This window comes from Notamacropus eugenii, chromosome 3 (genome assembly GCF_028372415.1).
Source record: "Notamacropus eugenii isolate mMacEug1 chromosome 3, mMacEug1.pri_v2, whole genome shotgun sequence".
In the NCBI taxonomy this organism is placed as follows: Eukaryota; Metazoa; Chordata; class Mammalia; order Diprotodontia; family Macropodidae; genus Notamacropus; species Notamacropus eugenii.
In genome coordinates, this window is record NC_092874.1 from 486,609,464 (window position 1) to 486,636,865 (window position 27,402).

The 27,402-nt window shown below is 47.2% G+C and overlaps 1 protein-coding gene and 1 long non-coding RNA gene across 5 annotated transcripts in view; one reads left to right on the top strand and one right to left on the bottom strand.

Moving 5' to 3' along the window:
• The window catches only part of CENPP (centromere protein P), a 193,638-nt gene that overhangs the window by 1,421 nt on the left and 164,815 nt on the right, over window positions 1–27,402 (top strand). For all 4 annotated transcript variants that reach the window (XM_072599214.1, XM_072599215.1, XM_072599216.1 and 1 more), the window contains exons 3-4: window positions 1,135–1,232; window positions 10,015–10,103. In XM_072599214.1, the coding sequence (XP_072455315.1) occupies window positions 1,135–1,232; window positions 10,015–10,103 (187 nt within the window). The remainder of the gene's footprint in view (window positions 1–1,134; window positions 1,233–10,014; window positions 10,104–27,402) is intronic.
• On the bottom strand, window positions 27–3,525 carry LOC140497825 (uncharacterized). The gene is made up of 4 exons (XR_011964861.1): window positions 2,269–3,525; window positions 1,657–1,799; window positions 1,321–1,460; window positions 27–1,220 (listed from the first exon to the last, which is right to left on the bottom strand). It is a non-coding gene; the product is annotated as an uncharacterized lncRNA (long non-coding RNA).

Here is a 27,402-nt window from a genome sequence, read left to right on the forward strand (position 1 = left end):
GGCGATGGAAGCGTTTAGGAAGCCGTGCACCGAGGCAGAGCGAGCTGCGGCTTCAGCCCGCGGGGAGGGGGCTGGTCTGGGGCCCGTAGTGGGCGAGCCCCCTAACGTTGTGTCGGTCTGGGCTGTTCAGAGCCCTTCCCCTGAAAAACAAAGCCACCGTCTCCTCACTGCCCCCCCAAGCCCCTGAACAGTACCCTCAGTTCGTGTGGGGCCTTTGAAGATCGAGGCCACCTGGGGCAGGGGGCTGGAAACGGCCGAAGGTTTGGTACCAGAGAGCAAAGCTCAGCCAGTCACAAACATTCCTAAGGTACCTTCTGTGTGCTAGGCATGATGCTGGCCCCGCTGAGCACCTACTGTGTGCCCGGCCCTGCGAAGCAAGGTGCCCGCTGAAGCACGTGAGGCGCCTACTGTGTGCCCGGCCCTGCGAAGCAAGGTGCCCGCTGAAGCACGTGAGGCACCTACTGTGTGCCCGGCCCTGCGCCGCAAGGTGCCTGCTGAAGCACGTGAGGCGCCTACTGTGTGCCCGGCCCTGCGAAGCAAGGTGCCTGCTGAAGCACGTGAGGCGCCTACTGTGTGCCCGGCCCTGCGCCGCAAGGTGCCTGCTGAAGCACGTGAGGCGCCTACTGTGTGCCCGGCCCTGCGCCGCAAGGTGCCCGCTGAAGCACGTGAGGCGCCTACTGTGTGCCCAGCCCTGCGAAGCAAGGTGCCCGCTGAAGCACGTGAGGCGCCTACTGTGTGCCCGGTCCTGCGAAGCAAGGTGCCCGCTGAAGCACGTGAGGCGCCTACTGTGTGCCCGGCCCTGCGACGCAAGGTGCCCGCTGAAGCATGTGAGGCGCCTACTGTGTGCCCGGCCCTGCGAAGCAAGGTGCCCGCTGAAGCACGTGAGGCGCCTACTATGTGTTGGTGCTGAACCAATCCCATGAAGTATCTCCTGTGTACCCAGCACTGTGCTAAGGCCTGGGGGCACAGAAGGTAGCAGGAGACAGCTCGCTGTCCCTCCTTATGGGCCCCCAACATCCCAGCGTTAGTCATGTGACCCCACGAAGAAGCCCAGAAATAGAACGGTGGTGGGTTTTCTCAGACGAGTGCCAGCCCTGGGTTTGCAAGCAGCAGCGTCTGTTTTTTCTGTTGCAGGTGGTCTGAGAGTCCTGAGAAAGGGCCATCTGGCGGGAGATTGCTGCGCTGGCATCAACATCTCCTTTCAGCTTGAGTTTCAGCTTCTGGAAACGCAAGTGAGTTGGAAGGGCGGGTGCTGGCGGCAGCAGCTGGGAGCTAACGGCACCATCCATCTGTCTGTCATTGACCCCCCCCCCCACTTACTCTAGGTGATGGGAGGCCTTCGCTCCAATCTGGTGGGTGTGGGGATGTGCCTCAGAGCAGGAGGCCAACCTGGCTGTCCCAAGGAGCTGCAGACATGAAGGGGGGATGAGAGTGGGACAGAGTATCTGGTACCTCTGAGGCTGGAAGATAACAGGTGGGGAGAAGTCAGGGAGGCTTCTCAAAGGAGCAAACCTGTGAGCTTGACCTCAGCCCAGGGGGTGTGAGGGCAAAGAGCCTTTGCGCCTTAGATTGTGCAGTGCTCTGGGCCCTCTAGGTGTGCTTTATAATCCCCATTTTACAGATGAGGAGACTGAGGCTGGCAGAGTTAGGACTTACCTAGGGTCACTCAGCTAGTGTCTTCAGTCCATTCAGCCTCAGGTCCTCAGACTGTAGGCTCAGCACTGCACACTGTGGGTAGGAACCTCATCCCTGTGGATGGCCAGTACAAAGGCATGGAGGTGGGAGATTTCCTGTTGTGACTGAGAAATAGCAGAATTTGGCTGGAATGTGGGGGAGGGTAGGTGAGAATAGGCTTGGGGTGGGGTGGGGAGCTTTCCTAGCCCCCAGGGTTTATACTTGAATCTCTAAGTAAGGGGAATTTGGGGCCTCCCTGCAGCTGCCCGGGGTCCTCTCTGGTTCATTCCCCCTTTAGCCTAATGCCCTTTCAGGAGTGTTGCATGCCATTATCAGGTTTCTTTGCAAGCCTAGTGTTTTGGGGTTTGTTTTTTCAATTGGAGACCATAAGGTCTTCTCCTGTGTCCTGCAGGGAGCTGACGATCCAGTCATTCCTGCAGCAGCCCCTTCAGGGCCTTCTACTCCCTGATCTAGGCTCCGGATGCCACCATATTCTGGGGAGACCCAGCCCCACCCAGTCCCACCTGTCCCAGGTTCCCTGAGCAGCTGAAGGGGTCTTAAGGCCTCTTTACACCTCCTTATTCCTTGACTTACATACGGATGTGAGAAGCTGGCCCTTAGGGTCAGTTCTAGCTCGAGGTTCTAGGTCAGGCTCAGAACTGGAAGGAGAACCCCACGGTGGAGCCAGACTTTGTCTGGACCTTCCTGGTCTGATAGTCTCATCTATGCTGCAGGTGGGGCAAAAATGTGGCAAAGCAGGCTCTGAACTGGAGGGGAAAGCCAACTCACTGACCCCAAACCTCAAGACCCTCTGAAGCCCACTGTGGGTGAGAGATCAGGGTGGGGGACAGAGGCAGAGGTCCCACCAAAGCTCCTTCCCACAGTCACCTCATGTTGGGCCAGGTTGCTCCAAGTACCAGAGCCCACATATGGCCTCATATCACAGGCCTTGTGTCACATGCCTATCCCAGCGGCCCATCTATAGGGGCGTTCTCAGGCAGCCAGCCAAGGGAATTCAAGGCTGCTCCTCCAGGGGTCCTCAGGCCAGCACGGTGGGTCTCGGGTCTCTGAGTGTACCTCTCAGATGACCCGCCTTTGGCCCATCTGCCCTAGGGACATCTTAGCAGCAGCCTCCAGGGAGGAGCTGGGGAGTGGCCTCCTGTGGAGGTCTAGGGCAGAGGGGATGCAGGGTAGCCTCCAGAAGGAGACAGACTGGGGCTGGTCTGCAGAGATTTGGTGGCCAGCTGGGGGGATGTGATGGAGGGCAGGCCCAGGCTGGGGTTGCTCTGGGCATGGCCAGGCTGTTGGTGCCAGGGCCCTGTAGGATGGCAGGCACCAGGAGGCCTTTCAGCGGGCTGACGCTGCAGAGCCTTCCTGGCCCAGGGGCCACTGCAGGACGTGCCAGACAAACACTGATGTTTAGCTCTCGCCCACCAGCAGAGGGAGGTGTTTCATAGCTGGGAATTTGAAAAGTCACTTAGAACTCCAGCTGCGCCCAGAGATTTCGTGGGTGTCCCAGGACAGCAGCCTTTGAAGACTGCTGTGAGTCAGGGCCTGGAGGGTACAGACTGGAGCCAGAAGAATCCTGTGATGTCATTTCCTTTTTACAGATGATGAAACTGAGGCTCCCAGGGATACGCTGACTTGTCCAGGGTCACACTGTCAGCTAGCATCTGTGTGTGACAGAACCCTGCACTTCCTAGCTCCTAGCCCCTCACACATGCCCAGGAAGGGTCATGCTCTTAGGATGACCTCCAGGACCCTCCTCTCTGAGGTCTGGGGTCTGTTTGACCCGGCCCCCAGAAGCTCAGAGCCAGCCCTGAGTAGACTTGGCATGACCTCCCTCCCCGCCCTATCTCCTGCTGCCCTCAGGCACCTTATTAGCACTGTTGGCCTTGTGTTCCCTGAAGGGTCTTTGATTGGCCAGTTTCCGTCCCTTACGTTTCCTCTGTTGGCCTTGACTTCTGTTCTCTCAGTGCTTCGTCCTCTCAGAGCCTGGAGGGATGGGGCTGGGGTGATGACCAGTGGAGACTTTCTGAGATGCCACTCACAACCCTCATCCTCCCAAGAACTGGAATTTGTCTTGGGAAGAGGATGAGGCGCATCTCCCCATGGTGGCCTTGGTGGCCGCTCAGGGTCTGGCACCTTGCCCCCTTGTCTTTCCTTCTCCTGAGATGGGTGTGTACTGTCCCTCCAGCCCTGCAGAGAGCCCCCAGGGCCCTGCCTCCGGCCCCTCCTTGCCCGTGGAGTCCAGCTCACCGTGATTTCTTGTCAGTTGTAGCTGCGATTGTTTCATTCGGTCACCACTCCACACACCCCCTCCTAACTGTGACTCATCCACATTTCTTACCCAAGAGGGCTCAGACACGGACGAGGCATCTCGGCTTTCTTCCTGCCCCTGCACTCCTCACTGTCCACACCCGTATGGTCAGACCTGAAGCCCTCAGAGCCCAGCCTTGCTCTGCTCTCCCTCCCTTACCCCAGCCAACACTCAGGGACAGGAGCCCAGGGAGCCGCCCCACCCCCAAATCAGAAATACTCCCCAAAAAGAGAAGAAAGAAAATGTCACTTGGTGAAGGAAAGCTGTGGTCATCCTCTGTGGAGCCAGGCTGCCCACCCTGGCCATGCCCAGTACCCCTGCAGTGGCCCCTACTGCCTGCCCTGGCCATGCCCAGTACCCCTGCGGTGGCCCCTACTGCCTGCCCTGGTTGTGCCCAGTACCCCTGCGGTGGCCCCTACTGCCTGCCCTGGCCATGCCCAGTACCCCTGCAGTGGCCCCTACTGCCTGCTCTTGTCTCGTTGCCCGCTGGGCTTGGAATCTCATTTTCTGTGCCGTGCCTTTGCCCAGGATGATCAGGGCACCTGGAGGCCTGGCTGCCTCACCCCCTGGGAAGGCTCCAGGCAGATGAAAGGGCATCTTTTGGCCAGGGTACCAATACCCATCTCTGTCTTCCTCTTTCCGCTTGTGTGGCCCTGCCCCCTGTTCTCCCACTCTGCCGTGGCACCTGCACAGGGCCTGAATGCTCCCCCACACCTGGCTGCTCCAGGCCCTTTATGTTCCTCAGGTCCCCTTTGTCATCCCCCTGCCCTGCCCTTCCCCTGCCCTCCTGGGTCCTCACAGCTGCCCCAGGATCCCTGTTACTATGGCCAGAGGGCGTGCCCCGCAGAGACACCCGCCTCCCACCCCTGCAACAGCAGCAGCTTTAGCTCACAGTCAGGCCCTCTTTGTCTGCCCCTTGCGCCACTCTCATCCCTGAACAGAAAAAAGTCTTAAGTTTTAAAAAATTGTAACATAAATCCTGAGGAGAAAAGACTCATGGGATAAAAACCTTTAGCAGTTCAAGCTGGAGCATCGGGGGACAAGAAGGAAGAAAACAGGGATTGAACTGGACCATTCACCACAAACGTTTTTGGAAGCAGATTCAGATTCATCTAAAAAGCACAAGAAGAGACGGCACCATGGCGCAGTGGCTCAGCCAGCTTTGGCGATTAACCGCTGCAGGAAGCTCAGGCAGCAGCTCACCAAGTGCTAGATGAGCTGTTGGGAAGGACCATTGGGACCCATGACGGCAGCTGCTGCCCCCAGATGGGGAGACAGACATGAAGATCCACTACAAACCCACCTTGGGAGCAGGAGGAGATGGGTTCATGGCACTCCCAGGCACAGGCAGGACAAGGGAGTAGAATTAGGAAACAGCCGGAAGGCCAAACATTTAACACTGAAAGGGGAGGAAGCTACGTGGCTGAAGTGGGTCATGCTGCCCCAGGCTCGGCTGCTTCCTTAAGAGGTGTCCTGGGGGGTTGGCAGGTCTCTGGCACTAAGGCTGCAGCCTTTGGCATGACTTCTTCATCTCCTGAGGCCAACAAAATCTGACCTCTAGGGCACAGGTGTGGAGAGGGGTCAGCAGGCCCCCCCCAGCTGTCCTGACTTGGCTGATCAGGAGGTGGGAAGGTGCAGTGTCCATCAGTGGCATTCAGTCACTAATTAGAAATGAGGGATTGCATCCTGTTAAATCTTTCATTAGCAGGGACTTTTAGTGTTTGATTCCCTTCCAGGCCCAAATCCAAGTCCCGACCAGCCCAGGATGGCCCCCAGACCCTGGCCTTGAGAAATGCAGGCCTTCCCTAAGACAATGAAGTGATTCCTTGAATGCTGAGGGAGGGAGAGTAATTGCATTTTTGGTTAACGTTCACTTACCCATTGTTGTTTCCGATAGAAGCCAAGACTGTGCCTTCCTTTTTATTTATCCCCAGTGCCCAGGACAGTGCCTGGCACGACAGCTGCTTGGAAAGTGCTTGTTGAGTCTGCCAGCTTCCCCATTCCCTGAATCGGGTTCTGCACACTTCTGGAGGGAATGGCGGGGATGCGCACGGCCTGACCTGTGTTGCCTGGGCTTGCCCCTGCTCCTTCAGTGACCGCAAGGGCCATGCCAGCTGGGGACTGTATTCCCCAATGGTCTGATCTCTTTGCTCCCCCTTGGTCTAAGCTTTGCCAGTTCTGGACTCTGCTCTGACTCTGGGGGATACAGTTGTAGACTTGCCCCAGGTTGGGTCTCCAGGAGACAGCCTCTGGCCCCATCACCTAGCTGGAAAGGTTTGCTGGTCAGAATAAGCCCTGCTTACTCAGCTCAGGCCATGCCTGGCATTTGTGCCCTGTGGAAGGTCTCATGTGGGAGACCAGGGAACCAGAACTGTTGTCTCATGCCTGGTCTACACTCCCTGCTACAGACACCAGCCTCTCTCCTCCCTGGATGGCGGAGCCTACCCTGGGATCAGAGAAAGAAGCTTCCAGCTGATTTCCTCTGGGGGTTCCCTGCCCTAACCAGGCACAGCCTCCAGGCCCCAGCTTGGCATCCTGTGCTGACCTCAGCTGGCAAAATGACCTTCTCAGGCTCTTCCTTGGCTTTCTCCATCACTCAACCCAGCGTTCTCGATCTCCGAGGGATGAGCTGTCCAGCTTCCTCTGAGCGGCTATGTGAGTGAGCGCAAGCCCATGCCCTCCAAACTACCAGGTTAACAGTGGTGACTAAAAGTCACCATACTTCGGGGAAAATAAGGAACTGTCTTAAATGACAATTGGGTAGAAGACAGAATGAGAAAAATGATCATATTTAAATACAATAAAAACAGTGTCACATCTAACAAACAGGAAGACCCAGGTGTTCATGTGGAGTGCACACGTTCAGGAGAAGCTGGTTCAGTCAGCTGATCTCATACCAGTTATCTCAAGTGAGATGGACTGGTGAAGTGCCAGGCTCAGAAATGCGGGCCCTCCCCCTCCCCGGGGCCAGAGGCATGGAGAGCAGTGAGGGCCAGCCAGAGCAGACACCTGGGAGGGTGCACTCCCCATGGGGCCATTGTCCAGTCTGCTCACTTTCATGGGGAAGATAATCATCACAGATCCTTTCCCTTTTCTTCTGTTTTTCTCCTTTAGCTTTCATTCCTGAGACACCGTCCATAAAGCCCTTTGCAAACCTCCTGCGGGCCCAGCTGGCATTGTTCTTCTGGGAAATGGCTTGGCTTCCTTAGGTCTCTGGCTAAGTTTGCTTTGTTTTTCTCTCCTGTGAGACAGTGCTGTCCACGATCCTTATCTCCCTAGGAGGGTTTCACAGATGAGGGCATATTCTAATTTGAAGTCATCTTTGGTGCCTGCTTCTCTCCACTTGGCTAGCAATGGCCAAAGAAAAGAGACAAAGTATTTGGGTACCAATCTGCTGGGAACAGTTTTCATTAATTGATTATTAATACAAATTGAAACGTTGTTTTGGTTTAGAGACAAGTGTCCAAGCCCCTGGGACATATCTCTAACACCAAAAGATACTAATTGTGCATATCCTTTGACCCAGTAATACTGCTTCTAGGACTAGGACCCAAGAGATCATAAAAATGGGAAAAGATCCCTCATGTACAAAATTATTCATAGCAGCTCTCTTTGTGGTGGCCAAGAACTGGAAATCAAGGGGATGCCCATCAATTGGGGAATGGCTGAACAAATTATGGTATACCAATGTGATGGAATACTATTGTGCTATAAGAAATGATGAACAGGAAGACTTCAGAGAGGTCTGGAAAGACTTGTATGAACTGATGCTGAGTGAAAGGGGCAGGACCAGGAGAACTTTGTGCACAGCAGCAACCACAGTGAGAGAGGAAGTTTTCTTGTAGACTGAGCCTTTCACAACAATGCAAGGACCTAAAACATTCCCAAAGGACTCATGATGCAAAATGCCATCCACATCCAGAGAAAGGACTGTGGAGTCGGGACACAGTGAAGCAGAATATTTTCTCTTGTGTTATGTTTGGTTTTGTTTGGGTTTTTCTCAGGGTTTCTCCCATTCTTTTTAATTCTTCTGTGCAACATGACTAATGTGAACATGTGTATAAGTAGGTATGTACATGTAGAGCCCATATTGGGTTGCATGCCGTCTCGGGGAAGGAGATGGGAGAGAGGGAAAGAAAATTTAAGACTTACAAATTAATTTTTAAAAAGAGCATTGATGGAGTGCCTGCTGCGTTCCTGGAACAGTTCCAAGTGCTTGGGGTACAAAAGAAGGCATCCAGACCAGCTGGGCATGCTGCTCCCAGCTCTTTCTGAACTCTTGATTGCCTTGACTATCCTCATACCAGTGAGAGTTTTTATAATCAGCGTTGGTAACGTTTCTGTTGTCTCTTTCCCATTTTTTGTTCATTTAAGCCAGTTAGCCTTGTGCGTATTAATGTGGAACAACAAATTGTCCAAGGCACAAGTGGTCTTTTCCAGGGTGGGTATTGGGGAAGACTCCCTGTAAAATGGTGTGTGTGAGCTGGGCCTTAGAAGGATGGGTTGGATTTCCATAGGTGTAGATGGAGGAACAGGTGTTCTGGGTCTTAAGAAAGGGATCACCAGAAGCAGAAAGGTGATCTTTGTGGCCCTGATGTTGGAGTCCTGGAAATAGTCCACTTGGCTGGACTGTGAAGGAATGGAATAGGAGATTAGGCCAGAAGGGTCTAGGGAACATTGTAGGGCCTTGAATGCCGTTCTCTGAAGTTTTGATCTTGTTAGAAGGGCAACAAAAGCCATTGAAGTATTTTGAGCAATTGAGTGCCACCTACTCAAATTTGTGAACGAGGAAGATGCATCCAGCAGCAGTCTGAAATAGGAAATGCTGAGGGTGTTGGGATTGTTTCCAGGGCCCAGTCCTGTGGGACGAAAGGAGGGCACTGTTGGAGCCGTGGGACTTGGCCCCTTTAGTCTGAGAGGTAAAGGAAGAAGGGTGAAAGGTATCAGGCCTGCAGTCAGTTTTCTTGGGATCTGATGTGCACACACCCTGCCCCAGTCCATCAAACGTGCATTGAGTAGGTCTGCGTGGAGAAAAGTACAAAGAGGAAATAAAAGTGGACCCCATCCAGCTAGCAGGGAGTGGGACCTGGGAGACGCACCCTGTGACCTTGAGGAAGGAAGGTCCATCTGCCTGGGGGTAAGGGAAGGCAGGCTCGGAGAGCCCAGGAAGGGCCATTTCAGGCAGGGATCGGCTCTGCAGTGACATTGAAGTGGGAGAGTCCCCCTCTCTGGTTGGATGGTCCCTGAGTCCAGAAGACACCAGCTCTTGGTCTGTGAGGTCACTTCCAGAGCAGGAACCCCCATTTCTTAGCACTGATCATTCCTGTTCTGGGCTCAGCCAGGGAGGTGAGCCCCATCTCAGGCTCCAGGGACTCTGTGGCCCTTTGGGAGGGCAAGGAGGAAATCCTTGCCCAAGAGAGGATGTAGGAGAGAGTCCTCTGCCTTTGAAGTCTCCTTTCCTTTCAGTCTGCTTTAAGTCATCTTTGAGATGGGTCAGTTGTCACTTTGTCATCTTAGCCTGGGACAGGCCCCCCTCACCAAGGAGCCAGCAGCAGCAGTTAGCATCTATTAAGCTCCTGTTGAGGGCCTGTCACTTTGTCCTTCAGAAATATGGATCAGTGGCAATATTTCCTTTAAATGAGTGAATAAAAAAGCCTTTCTTAAGTGCCTGCTATGGGCTGGGCGTTGTGCTAAGCATTGAGGCTCCCTTACAGTCTAATGCAGGGGGCGTATCTAGGGTGTTTTGGTTTGGAGAGTTACAGGAATTACGATGGGGACAGTGGGCACTGATTGATGGGTCCTTTCCTGTAGCTAAGTTTCTGTTGGTTTGATCTTGAGAGGCTTGTGTCTTTATTTCCATGAAGTGGGAGTAAAGATGTGCATTAATCGTTTCTGAGTTTGTGGTTTTAAATATTTCTCAAACCTGGATCCTTAGTTACAAACTCCCCAGGCAGTGTTAGGGATTATATAAATGGTGGTGTGTTCTATTAAAAGCTAAACACATGGCTTTTCTCTTTTAGAGTGAAGAGACCTTCACAGTGGCTATTACAGACCTTAGCATTATTTTGGAGCCTGTGGAAAACAAAGAGCTCAGCAGATTTGTGGCCCGGTAAGGGGGTTCCTTGATTTGCTTTATTTTGGCCCACTTCGATGTTTGGGGGAATCAGCATTCACTTATTCATTTTACCATAAGCCTTATTAGAGAAATTAAAGGCAGTATATTTTTAATTGATTTATATTGGCATCTGGTTTTTCCCTTGTCCAGATTTCCCCTGTGCCTCTTCCCTGCCCTCCTCCTTTATAACAAAATTTTTTTTATTTTAAAAAGTTTTTATTGATGTCATTTTTTTATTCCTCATTATAATGTCCCCCACTTTTCCAAGAATGCCTTCCCATGTACAAATAGTCAGCCTAAGAGATGAGTGTGCGCCTGTGTGGGGGTGGGTGCGCAGGCTGCCTTCTCTCTCTTTCAGGGCCTTCCGTGTCTTTCATTTGATCACAGTCACATTTGATTTCAGGATGTGGTGCCATTGTTTCCATTGTGCTATTCTAGTCGTTGTATCCATTTTTTTTTTTTTTTGGTTTTGCTGTCTTCCATCTGCATCAGTTCACCTGGATCTTTCCAGGCTTCTCTGTATCCACCACATTTATCATTTGTGACAGCCCAGTCCTGTTCTATTCCATTCATGGATCATGATTTGTTTACCTCTTCCTCAGTCAGTAGGCATCTAATGTGCTTCTAGTTCTTAGCTATCACAAAATGTATTGCTATAAATATTGTGGTGTATGTGGGGACTTTATTCTTATTAATGGTCTCCTAGGCATAATCCTAGTCATGGAATGTCCTTATTTGCCTCATTTCAAATTGCTTTCTATAATGTTTGTACTGATTCACAGCTCCACCAACAATGTACTAGTGTGCCTGTTTTTCCATAGTCACTCTAACGTGGTGTATGTTTGGTTGTCTTTGCCAATGTCTGTGGTGTGAGATGGAACCTCAGGGTTATTTTAATTGGCATTCCCTTGTGATTAATGATCTGGAGCTCCAACAAGGAAACAAGGCTACGTTTGTGGCTCCTAAACCCAAACAGGCATCAGAAGCTTGCAATAACCTTATGAGGGAAAGATTGACTGTATCATTAACTCCGTTATGGAGATAGATATTCAAATGGAAGCTTGGCCAATCAACAAGCATTTGGTAAGCCCCTGCTGCATGCGAGGCTTTGTGCTATGTACTGAGGGTATAGAGAGGTGGCTTGTCTGTGGTCACGCACAGCCAGCCAGTGGAGCATCCAGGACTCTACCTCAGGCTTTTGTGACTCTTGAGTCCAATCCTCCATCTGCCAGGCCATCCTGCCTCTCCTTTGTGACTTAGACCTTGCCTCCTTCTGTCACTGCCCAGTCCTTTACTCTTACCCCTTTCCCCTCAGGCCAGACTCTGTGCCATATTCAAGGCCCCGTTGCAAGAGTAGGTGTTGCCTTCATGACTCAGACTTCCCTAGCCCTTTATGTCGGTGCAGCGGGCCTGCAGTGGGAAGGCACCATCTCTCTTGAATCTCTTTGAATTGATCTGGGAGAGCCCAGGGAAGGGTTTGGAAGGAGAGAAGGGGCTGCACTGTCCTCGGGAGAAGGTCAAAAAGAAAAGACACTCCACATGTGTCTGTACACTGGACTGAACTTCATCTCTCCACAGGCTACTGGTGCATTTTTAACTATCTCATCTCAACTGAATTAGGAGCAGAGCAGTCAGATCTAGCCTCAGACGTGACTAGTCATGTGACCTTGGGCAAGTCACTTAACCCTGTGTGCTTCAGTTTCCTCATCTGTAAAATAATAGCATCGACCTCACCTTCATTCATTTTTTTGTCCCATGTTCTTGGAGAGGATCATGATATCAGGAAGGTGACGTCATGACTTGCAAGTGGATTGTGTTTAAGTGAGGGAGGTCTGTGCAACGACACCAGCCTCACTTTCTCCTCTGGAGCCATTTGGGTCCAGGGGCAAGACATAGGTCAGGATGACCAGAGATGGCCCTGCGTGCAGTGGGAGGTCCAGGCCTTTTTAAGCTAAGGTTTCAGCTTGTCTGAGGCAACACCTCATTGCTTAAGAGGCAAAGAATGACCTCTCTTACCTAGTGAAAACAAAACAGAATCAGTCAGGGCAGAGAAGACCCTCAGGGTTTCTGGGCAAACAGAAACGGTTGGTATTTACAGTCACTCAGAGCCGTTAGAGCCCAAACAGTGACCAGGTGAGGTTTGGCCTGGGCCCTGTGGTTGGCCAATTAACGAGAGCCAGAGTGGTTTGGGGCTAAGAAATCTAGCCTGCAGACCCCAGGGTATCTTGTGAGGTTTCCACACTCCTTTGGGAAGAACTTCTTACCTCTCAAGTTGTTGCAGGGATCAAATAGTACAGATATTTGTAAGGCATGTGGTACGACACCTGACAAGGGGTAGATGCTTAATGAATGTTCATTTCTTCCCCTTCCCCTAGATCAGGAAGGCTGGGAATCCCAGGGCTTCAAAACCAGGGAGGGACAGTGGTGGCGGCCTCCAAGAGGCCCACTTCTGTCTCCTCTTCCCATCCTCCCCATTGCTGTCCCCTTTCTTTCCTCCTCCTCTGACCTCTACTCCCAGGCAAACCGTGGATGTGTTGATGAGAGAACAAGGAGACCCTAGAGAGGTCTAGACCTCAGCACTAAGACCTAGGATACTTCTTTGCTTATTCTACCTTCCGTGATCTCCTTGTTGTCTGACACCATTGTGCATTCATTCAGCCCTGGCTGGATGCTGGGCATTGGGCTGGTGAACCATTCATCATGGGAGAAGGTTGAGATGCTTTGAGATCCATCTCCCAAGGAAACATCATCAGGGGGGAGGGGGTCAGAAAGTAAGCAATAGGGGAAAATAAGGAAAATTAATCAGTAAACATTTGTTAAGTGCCTGCTATGTGCCAGGCACTTTAGGAACAAAGATCTAAGGAAGAAGAAAAGTCAAAGACCTTGAACACCAGCAGATAAATTAACAGGGAAAACGGTGACAGCAGAAGGAATACAGCCTCCATACCTGGTAAAAGAGTCCAGGCATCTACAAGTAAATACAATTAACAAAGGACAATGACCTGATTCTTGATAATACAGGGGCCCCTGCAGAATGTGAGGAGAACATGGAGCCACAACACTGTTCCTGAGTGGTTTGAAAGAGAAATGAGAATTATGAGGGCAGAATCTGCGGCTTGCACAGCATAGAAAGCCTGGCATCTGCCCTGGCCAGTGTCAGCAAAGAAACAGAAGAGAACCGAGATTGGGACTGGAAGCACACAGACGTGGAGGACGATCTAGGAGAAGCAAACCCCCAGAACACAAAAAGAAAGTACACTCATGATCCAGGTGGAAAGCATGACTCAGAAGCCAAGATGTGAGGGCCTGCCAGAATACAACACCTGTCCTCCCAACCCCCTTCCCAAGCCAAAATCTTGTGGCATTCTTCCTGCCGAAGCAGGCTTCTCTGTGACCCAACTGTGGCACTCTTTAGGGGACTCTGTGGAAAGAATGCTAAGATTGGATTCAGGAAGCCCTGAACTCAAACTGACCCTCAGACATTTACTAGCTGTGGGGCCCTGAGAGTCACCTGACTTCTGTCTTCCTCAGTTTCCTCAATTGTAACATGGATCATGATAGCACCTACTTGTCAGGGTTATTGCAGATAACATTGGTAAGCACTTTGTAAATCTTAAAGTGCTGTGTGAGTTTTAGCTCATCACGAGTGTTCCGAGCTCGGTCAGGGCTCCACTAAATAGCTCGGGTTCTGCCAGAGTCTTATGGTCAGTTCTGTCCTGAGCTGATTGGAGCCACAGCCTGTAAACTGGAGGCGAGGTGGTGACTTGGCAGGCCAGCTTTATTTAGATTCAGAGCCAACGTTTCAGACAGCATGATGGCATTTGACAACTGTCTGCAAACATTTCTTCTCAGTCTTCTGCTGACCTCAGCCATCTGAGAGGAAGTTTGGGACTAAAAGGCTTCTTTTCTGTTATGTTTTTGTGTGTGAAGTTCTTAGTGAATTGACCTCTCCTATTCAGCTGATGTGCACTCCAGACCCCAGAAGGTCATCCATTGTCTTCTAGTCTGCTTTCCCAGCTCTGTCTGTATCTAATTCTCGTTCTTTTTGAGAAGGAAACGTTTGCATTCCTTTTTAGCTTTTTAACTACTGTAGTTAAAATTTAAGGCTCCATCAGTGCCAGCATTTCATGGACAAAAATTGGGAACATCTGTGTTACATTGAAGAATATTTGAACTCTGGAACAATCTCTCCCGACCAGCCAGTTTTCCCCAAGTTGGAAGAGCTAGTCCTTTGCTTGTCTTTAAGAGATCCAGCTCTGAGCAGAGGATTGAGGCCCGAATGAAATGACCTTCTTAAGAAATTAGCCAAATGGACCCTTTTTACTGTGCACACTTTGGTTATCTTTCCAAATGCCCAAGTGTGGCAGAGAATGGAAAGGATGCTTCATGCTCTGACTCTTCAGACTTGGGAGATCTCCACCTTCTTTCCCTCCTGGGTCAGAGATTCCATTTGGCTTCTCATGAGGCAACTTAAGGTTGAAATAATGTGTCTGGTGGTATTTTTCTCAGTAAATGGTTTAATTGACTTCTTTTTAAAGTGTATTTTCCTCCATTTCTGGAAACGATTGTTTTTTTCTGGAGCCCTGGACCACAGAACGTAGGAAACACCAAGAACACTGGTGTTCTCTAATCCACTTATCTAGGGAGTAGAATTGGAGCCCTTCAGGGTTCTTGACTCAAAATGACCCAGAACTTGGTTTGTGTTCCCACACCTCCAGTCTCTGGCTTCCAGGATGCTCAGCTTCCCTGCTTCTTGATCCTCTCTGTAAGGTATGTGCCCTTTGCTTGGGCACTTGGTCAGTCCTCCTCCTTCCCTGCATCCATCTGGCCCTAGGACACAGACAGATAAGGGCAGAAAAAGGAAGAGAGGTTCGTGTCTTCTGCTCACAGTGTGACTGAGTAGGGTTACGTTTTTGAATTTTCAACTTGGCATGTTCACTTGAGTTCACTAAACGTTATCAAGAGCATCACTGGGGAAGGCACTATGTGCTAGGGATTGTAACTGTGATCCACCCCTGCCCTCAGGGACTGTACCCTCCTCTATAGGGTCACATGGCACTTACATAAGTTTTTTTTTTTCTTTTTTTTTTTTTTTTTAATGTTTAACAATCACTGCCATACAATTGTGATTTTATCCCCCCCACCTACCCCCCCCCTCCCCCCCTCCCTCCCAATGACTGCATACAATTCTGTATCGATTCTACATATACTTTCCTGTTGAGTATATTTTCACTATAGTCATGCTATGTAGTCAGACTAAGATAAATGAAAGAAATCGTATAACAAATCAGAACATGATACACAAACACATACACATACACAAACATGATCTGTTACATTATGTGAGTGACTTCCATATTTATCTCTCTGAGTGTGGAAGGCATTTTGCCTTGAGAACCACCATTGGGATTTTTTTTTTTTTGGTAAGAAGTTCTTGTGTTATTACAAAAATCTAAGTCTACCAGAAAAAACTCACACACTGTGGTCGTTGCTGTGCATAAAGTTCTCCTGGTTCTGCTCCTTTCACTCAGCATCAGGTCATATAAGTCCTTCCAGGCCTCTCTGAAGTCTTCTTGTTCATCATTTCTTATGGCACAATAGTACTCCATTACATTCATATACCATAATTTATTCAGCCATTCCCCAATTGATGGACATCCCCTTGACTTCCAGTTTTTGGCAACTACATAGAGTGCTGCTATAAATATTTTTGTACATGTAGGACCCTTTCCCATTTTCATGATCTCTTGGGGATACAGTCCTAGTAGCGATATTGCTGGGTCAAAGGGTATGCACATTTTTGTAGCCCTTTGGGCATAGTTCCAAATTGCTCTCCAGAATGGTTGGATGCGCTCGCAGCTCCACCAACAATGAATTAGTGTTCCAACTCTCCCACATCCTCTCCAGCATTTATCATTTTCTTGTTCTGTCATGTTTGCCAATCTTATAGGTGGTACCTCAGAGTTGTTTTGATTTGCATCTCTCTAACCAATAGTGATTTAGAGCATTTTTTCATATGATTATAGATAGCTTTAATTTCTTCTTCTGAAAATTGCCTGTTCATATCCTTTGACCATTTATCAATTGGGGAATGACTTGTATGATTATACATTTGAGTCAGTTCTCTATATATTTTAGAAATGAGGCCTTTATCCCCGAGCTTAGCTGTAAAAATTCTTTCCCAATTTACTACATCCCTCCAGATTTTGGTTGCATTGGGTTTCGTTGTGCAAAAACTTCTCAGTTTAATGTAAGCAAAGTTATCCATTTTGCATTTCATAATGCTTTCTATCTCTTCTTTAGTAAAAAATTCTTCCCTTCTCCATAAATCTGATAAATACACTATTCCTTGCTTCTCCAGTTTATTCATGGTATCAATCTTTATACCTAAATCATGTACCCATTTGGACTTTATTCTTGTGTACGGTGTCAGGTATGGGTCTATGCCTAATTTCCGCCACACTGTTATCCAGTTTTCCCAGCAATTTTTGTCAAACAGTGAGTTCTTATCCCAGAAGCTGGGGTCCTTGGGTTTATCAAACAGAAGGTTGCTATATTCCTTGCCTACTGCATCTTGAGTGCCAAGTCTATTCCACTTGTCTACCTCTCTGTTTCTTAGCCAATACCAAGTGGTTTTGATAATTGCTGCTTTATAGTAGAGTTTGAGGTCTGGTAGCGCTAGGCCACCTTCCCAAGCATTTCTTTTCATTAGTCCCTTTGATATTCTGGACCTTTTGTTTTTCCAAATGAATTTTGATATTATTTTGTCCAGCTCTAGAAAGTAATTGTCTGATAGTTTAATTGGTATGGCACTAACTAGGTATATTAATTTGGGTAGAATTGTCATTTTTATTATATTAGCACGGCCTACCCATGAGCAACTAATGTTTTTCCAGTTACTTAAATCTGACTTTATTTGTGCAAAAAGTGTCTTGTAATTGTGTTCATATAATCCCTGGGTTTGTTTTGGCAGGTAGACTCCTAAGTATTTTATACTGTCTACCCTAGCTTTAAATGGGATTTCTCTTTCTATCTCTTGCTGTTGGACTTTGTTGCTAATATATAGGAATGCAGAAGCTTTGTGTGGGTTTATTTTGTACCCTGCAACTTTGCCAAAGTTGTTTATTAATTCAAGTAATTTTTTATTTGAATCTCTGGGATTCTCTAGGTAAATCATCATATCGTCTGCAAAGAGTGATAACTTAGTTTCTTCTTTGGCTATTCTTATTCCTTGATTATCTTTATCTTGTCTATTTGCTACAGCTAACATTTCTAGTACCATATTGAATAATAGTGGTGATAATGGACAACCTTGTTTCACCCCTGATCTTATTGGGAATGCATCTAGCTTATCCCCATTGCATATAATGCTTGCTGAAGGTTTTAGATAGATACTGCTTATTATTTTATGGAAAGTTCCCTTTATTCCTACGTTCTCCAATGTTTTTAGTAGGAATGGATGTTGTATTTTGTCAAAAGCTTTTTCTGCATCTATTGAGATAATCATGTGGTTTTTGTTAGCTTTGTTGTTGATGTGATCGATAATGCTAATAGTTTTCCTAATATTGAACCAGCCCTGTAGTCCTGGTATGAATCCTACCTGATCATAATGTATTAATCTCGTGATAAGTTGCTGTATTCGTTTTGCTAAAATCTTATTTAAAATTTTTGCATCTATATTCATTAGGGAAATTGGTCTATAATTTTCTTTCTCTGTTTTGTCTCTTCCTGGTTTGGGTATCAAAACCATATTTGTATCATAGAAAGAATTTGGGAGGACTCCTTCTTCCCCAATTTTCAAAAATAGTGTATGTAGTATTGGAATTAACTGTTCTTTAAATGTTTGATAGAATTCACTTGTGAATCCATCTGGCCCTGGAGATTTTTTCCTAGGGAGTTCATTGATGGCTTGTTCAATTTCTTTTTCTGAGATGGGGTTGTTTAAGTATTCAACTTCCTCTTCTGTTAATCTGGGCAATTTGTATTTTTTAAAATATTCATCCATCTCGTTTAGATTATTGAATTTGTGGGCATAAAGTTGGGCAAAGTAGTTTCTAATTATTGTTTTAATTTCCTCCTCATTGGAGGTGAGTTCACCCCTTTCATTTTTAATATTAGTAATTTGGTTTTCTTCTTTCTTTTTTTTAATCAGATTGACCAAAGGTTTATCAATTTTATTAGTTTTTTCATAAAACCAACTATTGGTTTTATTTATTAATTCAATAGTTTTCTTAATTTCAATTTTATTAATCTCTCCTTTGGTTTCATTATTTCTAATTTGGTATTTACTTGGGGATTTTCAATTTGTTCTTTTTCTAGCTTTTTCAAGTGCAAGCCCAAGTCATTGATCTCCTCTTTCTCTATTTTATTTATGTAAGCATTCAAAGATATAAAACTTCCCCTAATAACTGCTTTTGCAGTATCCCATAAGTTTTGGTATGTTGTCTCACTATTGTCATTCTCTCGAATGAAATTGTTGATTGTTTCTATGATTTCTTCTTTAACCCAACCCTTCTTTAGAATTAGATTATTTAGTTTCCAATTGATTTTTGGTTTCTCTTTCCATGGCCTTTTATTACATGTAATTTTTAATGCATTATGATCTGAAAAGGATGCATTGATTATCTCTACCTTTCTGCACTGGATTGTGAGAGTTTTATGTCCTAGTACATGGTCAATTTTTGTAAATGTTCCATGTACCGCTGAGAAAAAGGTATATTCCTTTCTATTCCCATTTAATTTTCTCCAAAGATCTATCATATCTACCTTATCCAGAGTTTTATTTACCTCCTTAACCTCTTTCTTGTTTATTTTGAGGTTGGATTTATCGAGTTCAGAGAGGGGGAGGTTGAGGTCCCCCACTAGTATAGTTTTGCTATCAATTTCTTCCTTCAACTCCCCCAACCTCTCCTCTAAGAATCTGGATGCTATACCGCTTGGAGCATACATGTTTAGTAATGATATTGCTTCATTGTCTATGGTGCCTTTTAGCAGGATATAGTTTCCATCCTTATCCCTTTTGATTAGATCTATTTCTGCTTTCGCTTTGTCTGAGATTAGGATTGCTACTCCTGCCTTTCTTACATGAGCTGAAGCACAATATATTCTGCTCCATCCTTTGACCTTTATCCTATGTGTATCCCCCCGTTTCAAATGTGTTTCTTGTAAGCAGCATATTGTTGGATTATGGCTTTTAATCCATTCTGCTATCCGTCTCCGTTTTATGGGAGAGTTCATTCCATTCACATTCACAGTTATGATTACAATCTGTGTATTTCCCTCCAACCTCTTTCCCACCATTTGTGCTTTTAGCTCTCCCGTCTCCCTTCCCCTCCTCAATAGTATTCACTTTTCTCCCCCTCCTCCTGCAGCCTTCCCCTCCTTCTTTTAGCCCCCCTCCCTTTTACTCCCCTTTACTCTTATTGCTTCTTTCCTCCCTTTTAGCCACCCTCCCCTTTCTTCCCCCTTCCCCTCCTACTACCTATAGAGCTAGTTAGGATTATCTACTTAAGATTATTGTTCCCTCCTTTGAACAAATCAGATGAGAGTACCTCTCAAACAATGCTCATCTCCCTCCCCTCCTTCCCTCTACTATAGTTTTGTACTTCTTCCTGTGATATAATTTGCCATTTTCTGCTTCCCCCTTTCCACACCTCCTATTACATTCCCTTCTCATACTTAAATCATATTTTTGACATGACATCACTTACTTTATGCCCGTTCCCTCTACATATATCCCTTTTATCATAATAGCTGCACAGTTCTCAAGATTAACAGGTATCATCTTCCCTTATAGGGAGGTAAACAGTTTGCCCTAATTGAGTAGCAAGTTTTTGTTTTTGTTTTTTCCCCTCTGTTTACCTTTTTATGATTCTCTGGAGACCTGCATTTGAAGATCAAATTGTCTATTGAGTTCTGGTGTTTTGGTCAGGAAGCTCTGGAAATCCCTTATTTCGTTGAATGACTTTCTCCTTGCCTGAAATGTTATGCTGAACTTTGCTGGGTAGTTGATCCTTGGTTGAAGTCCCAACTCCTTTGCCTTACGGAATATTGGGTTCCAGTTCTTTCGATCTTTTAATGTAGAAGCTGCAAGGTCCTGTATGATCCTGACTGTGTGTCCTTGATATTTGAATTGTTTCTTTCTGGCTGCTTGTAGTATTTTCTCCTTCACTTGATAGCTCTGGAATTTGGCAACGATATTTCTTGGGGTTTTGAGTTTGGGATCCCTTTCGGGAGAGGAACGATGGATTCTTTCGATGACTATTTTGCCCTCTGAGTCTAGTACTTCTGGGCAGTTTTCCTTGATGATTTCCTGGAAGATGTTGTCCAGACTCTTTTCTTCATCATGGGTTTCTGGCAGGCCAATAATTCTTAAATTTTCTCTCCTGGATCTATTTTCCAGGTCAGTTGTTTTTCCAATTAAATATTTTACATTTTCTTCTATCTTTTCATTCTTTAGATTTTGTTTGACTGATTCTTGTTGCCTCATTGAGTCATTAGTTTCTACTTGCCCAATTCTAATCTTCATCATATTGTTTTCTTCCGTTAGCTTTTGCATTTCCTTTTCCATCTGACCAATTTTTCCCTTTAAGGAGCTATTTTCTCCATTTAATTTTTGTACTTCTTTTTCTGTTCGACCAATTTTCCCAGTTAGGTTTTGGGTTTCCTTTTCCATCTGTTCAATTTTCCCAATTAGGTTTTGGGTTTCCTTTTCCGTTTGATTAACTCTTCCTTTTAGGGAGTTATTCTCTCCAGTTAATTTTTGAAGTTCCTTTTCTATTTCTTCAATTTTCTTTTTCAGAGTGATGTTCTCATCAGTGAATTCTTTTTTTATAATTTTAAAATCATTGGCCAGTTTTTCTTTTATATCCTTCTTCAGACGTTCCAGGTAATCTAGTTGTGCTTGCGAGAAATTCATAGTCCCATCTGAGGTTTCAGATGGAAGTACAGTCTCAGCTCTGACCTCTTTGGTGTTTGTGTTTTGGTCCTTATCCCCATAGAAAGATTCTATGGTTTTTTCACTTTTCGTCTGCTTTTTCCGATTCATGATGTTGGCTGAGTGTTGTAGCTTTTGGTTCTTTCAGTCAGAAGGTACAGATCTTTTAAGTTGGGCTGCTGTGTGTCTAGGCTGAAAGCAGGCTTTTTTTTTGTTGTTGTTGTTGTTTCCCAGATCAACCCTGGGGTTAGCTTGTTAGGTGTGTGGGAGGGGTGGTCTGGTCTCAGGAGATCTCCTCAGCTGACTTGAGGCAAAGGCAAGGTCAGGGGATGGTGATCCCAGCTTCCCTATTGTCTTCCCTTTTCTCCTGGAGGGCTGGGGTACGCCTAGATGTTAATGAGTGTTCCCGCCCCTCCTGGGGCTCGTCTCCCGGCTCTGAGGCTTGCCTGGGTCTCAGTGCGAATTTTCTCTGCCCTGGATCGTCTGTCCCTCCAGATCGCCTCCGCCACAGTAGGAAGAATCTCCCCTTGCCACTTTTCCAGCCTCTGGTGTTGTGAGACCACCCGCCCCCTTCTGCTGTTCCCACTGATCCAGGATTAATCTGGGGAAGAATTTTATGGTTCCCTCATGGTCATCAGGGGGGAGGAGAGAGCACTTACTGATCACTCCGCCATCCCAACTCCTGGAAGTTCAAGTAGCTGACCCACCGAAGTCCAGTCTTCAGGCTGAAGGTTTTAAGGGCTGCTGCGCTGATATCTGGCGCTCAGCGGCTCTCATCGGCTCGGCCTGGCTTATCTCCTGCTCCGCTGGTCTCGCCCGCCACTCTCGGGCCCTCAGGTCCCCTCCGCCCTGTTGCGCTGACCGCGCTGCGCTGTGCGCCGGGGTCTTACCCCCGCGGAACAGATCCCTCTCGTGGACCCTCCAGTCCAACCTGGGCTCTGAATCCGTCAAAGTCCGTCACCCACTGGATTCTATACCTCCCACTTACATAAGTTTTAAGCATGGACAACATGGAATGTGCTAAGAAGAAGCAGGAGATGTCAGCAAAGTGCTGTGCAGGTACCCAAGGGGAGAGATGAATAAGGCGAAGCTTCCCAGAGGAGTCCCTGAAAACAGTTCAGCTGCAGATCCGTGGAGAGAGGGCACTTGGCACACACCGGGTAGCTTGTCCAAATAAATAAATGCATGGCAGTGGGAGATAGCACAATGAGACTAGGCAAGAGCTGGCCATGCCGGTTGGCCAGAAAGGGCCTGCATGGGGCTGGGGGGGAGGGGGCGGGGGAGGGCAGCATGTGGGATGCTGTTGGAAGGAGGCCTGGGCTGGAAGAGCCCAGCTTTGTTGCAGGGGAGTTAGCCCTTCCATAGGCAGCAGAACTCTTGGACCAGGACAATATGATGTTTGTTTGGGGCAGCTGGGTGACCCAGTGGGTAGAACGTAGTGCCCAGAGTCAAGAAATCCTGAGTTCAAATCTAGCTTCACATATGTATTACCTGTGTGACCCTGAGCAAGTCACTTAACTTCTGACTGCCTCAGTCTCCTCCTCTGTAAAAAGGGATAATAATGGCATCTATTTCCCAGGGTTGATGTGAGAATCGTAAATGTTTTTTTATTATTTATTTTAAATTTTCAAAATTCATTTCCATGAAATTTTGAGTTCCAAATTTTCTCTCCATCTCTCCCCCCCACCCCAAAACTCCTTGCATTCTAATTGCTCCTTCCACCAATGTGCCCTCCCAACTAACACTCCTCCCTTCCTTTATGCCTATTTTCTCTCTTGTCCTGTAGGGCAAGATAAATTTCTGTACCTGTATTTCTTATTTCCCAGTTGTATGCAAAAACTGTTCTCAACATTTGTTCCTAAAACTTTGAGTTCCAACTTCTCTTCCTTCCTCCCTTCCCACCCATCACCACTGAGAAGGCAAACAATTCGATATAGGCTAAAATGACTTCTGTGATAGTCATGTTGTATAAGACTGACTATATTTCCCTCCATCCTATCCTGCTCCCCATTTCTTCTGTTCTCTCTTTTGACCTTGTCCCTCCCCAAGAGTATTTACTTCTCATTGCTCCCTCCTCCCATTTGCCCTCCCTTCCATCACCCTCCCACCCGCTTATCCCCTTCTCCTCCACTTTCCTGTGGTATAAGATAGATTTTCATACCAAATTGAGTGTGCATTTTATTCCTTTCTTGAGCCAAATGTGATGAGAGTAAGCTTCATTTTTTCCCTCTCACCTCCCCACTTTTGCCCCATTGTAAAAGCTTTTTCTTGCCTCTTCTATGAGAGGTAATTTGCCCCATTCCATTTCTCCCTTTCTCCTCCCAATGTATTCCTCTCTCACCCCTTAATTTTATTTTTTTAGATATGATCCCTTCCTATTCACCTAACCCTGTGCTCTCTGTCTCCCTATGTGTGTCTGTGTGTGTAATCCCACCAACTACCCAAATACTGAGAAAAGTTTCAAGAGTTACAAATATTCTCTTTCCATGTAGGAATGTAAACAGTTCAACTTTAGTAAGTCCCTTATGACTTCTCTTTGCTGTTTACCTTTTCATGCTTCTCTTGATTCTTGTGTTTGAAAGTCAGATTTTCTTTTTAGCTCTGGTCTTTTCATCACGAATGCTTCAAAGTCCTCTATTTCATTGAAAGACCATTTTTTCCCCTGAAGTATTATACTCAGTTTGCTGGGTAGGTGATTCTTGGTTTTAGTCCTAGTTCCTTTGACTTCTGGAATATCCTATTCCATGCCCTTTGATTCCTTAATGTAGAAGCTGCTAGATCTTGTGTTATCCTGATTGTATTTTCACAATACTCAAATTGTTTCTTTATGGCTGCTTGCAATATTTTCTCCTTGACCTGGGAACTCTAGAATTTGGCTACAATATTCCTAGGAGTTTTTCTTTGCTAATCTCTTTCAGGAGGTGATTGGTGGATTCTTTCAATATTTATTTTGCCCTCTGATTCTACAATATCAGGGCAGTTTTCCTTGATAATTTCATGAAAGATGATGTCTAGGCTCTTTTTTTGATCAAGGCTTTCAGGTAGTCCCATAATTTTTAAATTTTCTCCTGGATCTATTTTCCAGGTCAGTTGTTTTTCCAGTGAAGATATTTCATATTATCTTCCATTTTTTCATTCCTTTGGTTTTGTTTTGTAACTTCTTCATTTTTCATAAAGTCATTAGCTTCCATCTGCTCCATTCTAATTTTTAAAGAACTGTTTTCTTCAGTGAGCTTTTGAACCTCCTTTTCCATTTGGCTAATTCTGCTTTTTAAAGCATTCTTCTCCTCATTGGCTTTGTGAACCTCTTTGCCAATTGAGTTAGCCTGTTTTTAAAGGTGTTATTTTCTTCAGCATTTTTTTGTGTCTCCTTTAGCAAGCTGTTGACTCACTTTTCATGATTTTCTTGTATTGCTCTCATTCCTCTTCTCAAGTTTTCCTCCACCTTTCTTACTTGATTTTGAAAATCCTTTTTGAGCTCTTCCATGGTCTGGGACCATTGAATATTTATTTTGGATGTTTGGGAAGCAGAAGCCTTGACTTTTATGTCTTCCCCAGTGGTAAACATTGTTCTTCCTCATCCAAAAGGATGGGAGAGAATACTTGTTCACCAAGAAAGTAACCTTCTATAGTCTTATTTTTTTTTCCCCGTTTTTGGGCATTTTCCCAACCAGTTACTTGACTTTTGGGTCCTTGGTCAAGAGTAGGGTATACTCTGGGGACCTAGAAGTTCTCAGTTCCTCCAAGGTGGCACAATCAAGAGAGAAGACTTTACTCCCTGACATGGCTCAAGGCTGAAATTCAGATCAATTGCTCAATTCCCCCAGCGGCTTTAGGGGGGAGGGCAGGGGCACCACTCAAGGCTGAGGTTCAGATCACCTGCTCAATTCTTCCACGGGCTTTAAGATGAGCTGCTCCAACAATGGATCCTGGCTGCTGCTGTGGCCACCGCAGCCGTCATTGCTGCTGCTTATGCCACCACCGCCTGGGGCCAGGGCTAGGGGAGAACACTGCTCCCTTCCTGCTCTGGTTGAAAAAGCCCTCTCACTGACCTTGGCACCTGTGGGTTAAGGGATCTTCAAACCACTACTGCTGCTGGGGATTCTGTCGCCGAAGCCTGTTCTGGTCCTGCTCCTCCCGGTGCTGCACAACCAAGGCTGGGCTGGGTCCGCTCCACATCCGGTGCAACAGACCTTTCCCGTTGGCCTTCCAGGTCACTCTGGGCTGGAAATCCCCTCCACTCTGTTTTTCTGTGGCTTCTGCTGCTCTAGAATTTGTTGAGAATCTTTCTTTACAGGTATTTTATGGGGTGTGGGGGAAGAGCAACAGTATGTGCCTCTTTCTACTCCCCCATCTTGGCTCCATCCTGTAAATGTTTTACAAACCCTGAAGTGCTATAGAAATGGACATTGTTGTGGATGGCTAGTTCTTATTGGTTTGTTCCTGTAAATGTTACATCCCCTCAGTGAAAGTGTTCAGCCTTCTGAGGGCCAGGCCTGTGTTTTTGTCTCCATAGCAGAGAGGATGATAACAAGAATGAGAATGATGGTGACTCAGAGCACACTCTCCCTTGGGCACCCGCACAGAGCTAGGCACACAGGCCATGGCTAGTGAACAGTGTTAGGGAAAACGCACCCTCTGCCCATGGCAACCCCTGAGCTAAGTACAGGGAAGTGCTCTGAGTCCCTGGTCCTAGACTGGGAGCAACAGGAAGGGAGAAACCAGTGACAGCTGTCTCCTTTGGAGAATACATCTTAATGGAAGAGAGAAACTGAGGCAGAGGTGAGGAAGGTGTACATACCAGGGGTCTAAAATAGCCGGTGCAAAGGCCCTGAGGTGGGAGATGTGGGAGAAGGAATCAGGAAGAGGGAGAGCCCACAGAGTGTGGGAGGGGGAAGGCTGGGCAGTCCCTGTTTTACCCTGGAGGCCACTGGGAGCCAGTAGGAGAATCCCACGGTCAGATCTTTGGCAGCAGCATGTGGGCTGGGCTGCAGGGGGCAGAGACAGGAAACAGGAGGCAGGGAGGCCAGGGAAGAGGCTGCCGCCCTGGCCCAGATGAGGGGCCAGGAGAGAAGGGGTCAGATGGGACAGTGCAGAGAAGGTAGAGGAGGCTGCCCTCAGCACTGAGTGTCAGTGGATGGAACAAGAGCAAAGAGTCCAGACCAATGTTAAGCTTGGAAAGACAGTGCTGCCCACCACCATGGAGTCACGGAACTTTAGAAGAGCCATGGTTTGGGAGCAAATCCAGTGCAGTTGGTTTTGGATATGTTGCATTTGTGGTGTCTCAGGGACGTGCAGTTTGAGATATTCCTTAGGGAACTGGTCATGAATAGGGCGGAGACTAGGGTTGTCTCTATTTACCTGTCCATCTATGTATGTATGTATGTATCATGTGGCAGCTAGGTGGCTCAGTGGATAGAGTGCCAGGGCTGAAATCAGGAAGACCTGAGTTCAAATCCAGTCTCAGGCACTTACTAGCTGTGTGACCCTGGGCAAGTCACTTCTCTTTGCCTCAGTTTCCCCATCTGTAAAAATGAGCTGGAAAAGGAAATGACAAACCACTCTAGTATCTCTGCCAAAAAACCCCAAATGGAGTCATAAAAAGTCAGGCATGACTGAGCAAAAAATGTATTGTGCACCATCCATCTGTCTGTCCATTTGTGTGCATTTATTATCCATCCCCATCTGTCTGTGTCTCTGTCTGTCATATGCTCCCAGGGGAAGAGTCTGTTGGATTTTTGTCTTTGAACACCCACATCCCACACAGTTCTTATGGTGCTGTGGACCCTTAGGGTTCATTGAATTTAGTTGAGGACAGAATTGAGGTGTTTGGCCTGGGGGGGAGGTGGGCGTTAGGCTACTTGGCGAAGCTCACATTGTTTCCTCCATCCTCCCCCTTCTTGGCCTCTCTGCAGCATCTGGCCCCGTTGAGTGCCCTCTGTTCCTGGCCACATTCTCCTCTCCTACTTTTGGTGATCCTGCCTTCTCTTCTGCCACTTCTCTGCTCGTTTCTCCTCTATCTCTGTGTAAAGTTGTTGTCCTTGTTACAGCAGCCACCTGTCCCAGGCTCTCTACTCTCTTCTCCCCGTGTTCTCTCCTCTGGTGACATCACAGCTTGGCTAGGTTCACTTCTCTTCTCTCTGAAGATGCCTCTGAGACCTGTATACCCAGGCCTCTCCTCTCCCAGGCCCCACCTGCCTCTTGGACATTCAGCTGGGCGTCCCAAAGGCACCTCAGACTCATCCCTATCAAACTGCACTCCCCAACTTTGAACTTCCTTCTTTCTGAATGGGATGTGACCATCCTTCAGTTGCTCAGTGACCTATTTCTGTTGCATTAGTCACCTTTTCTAGTTTT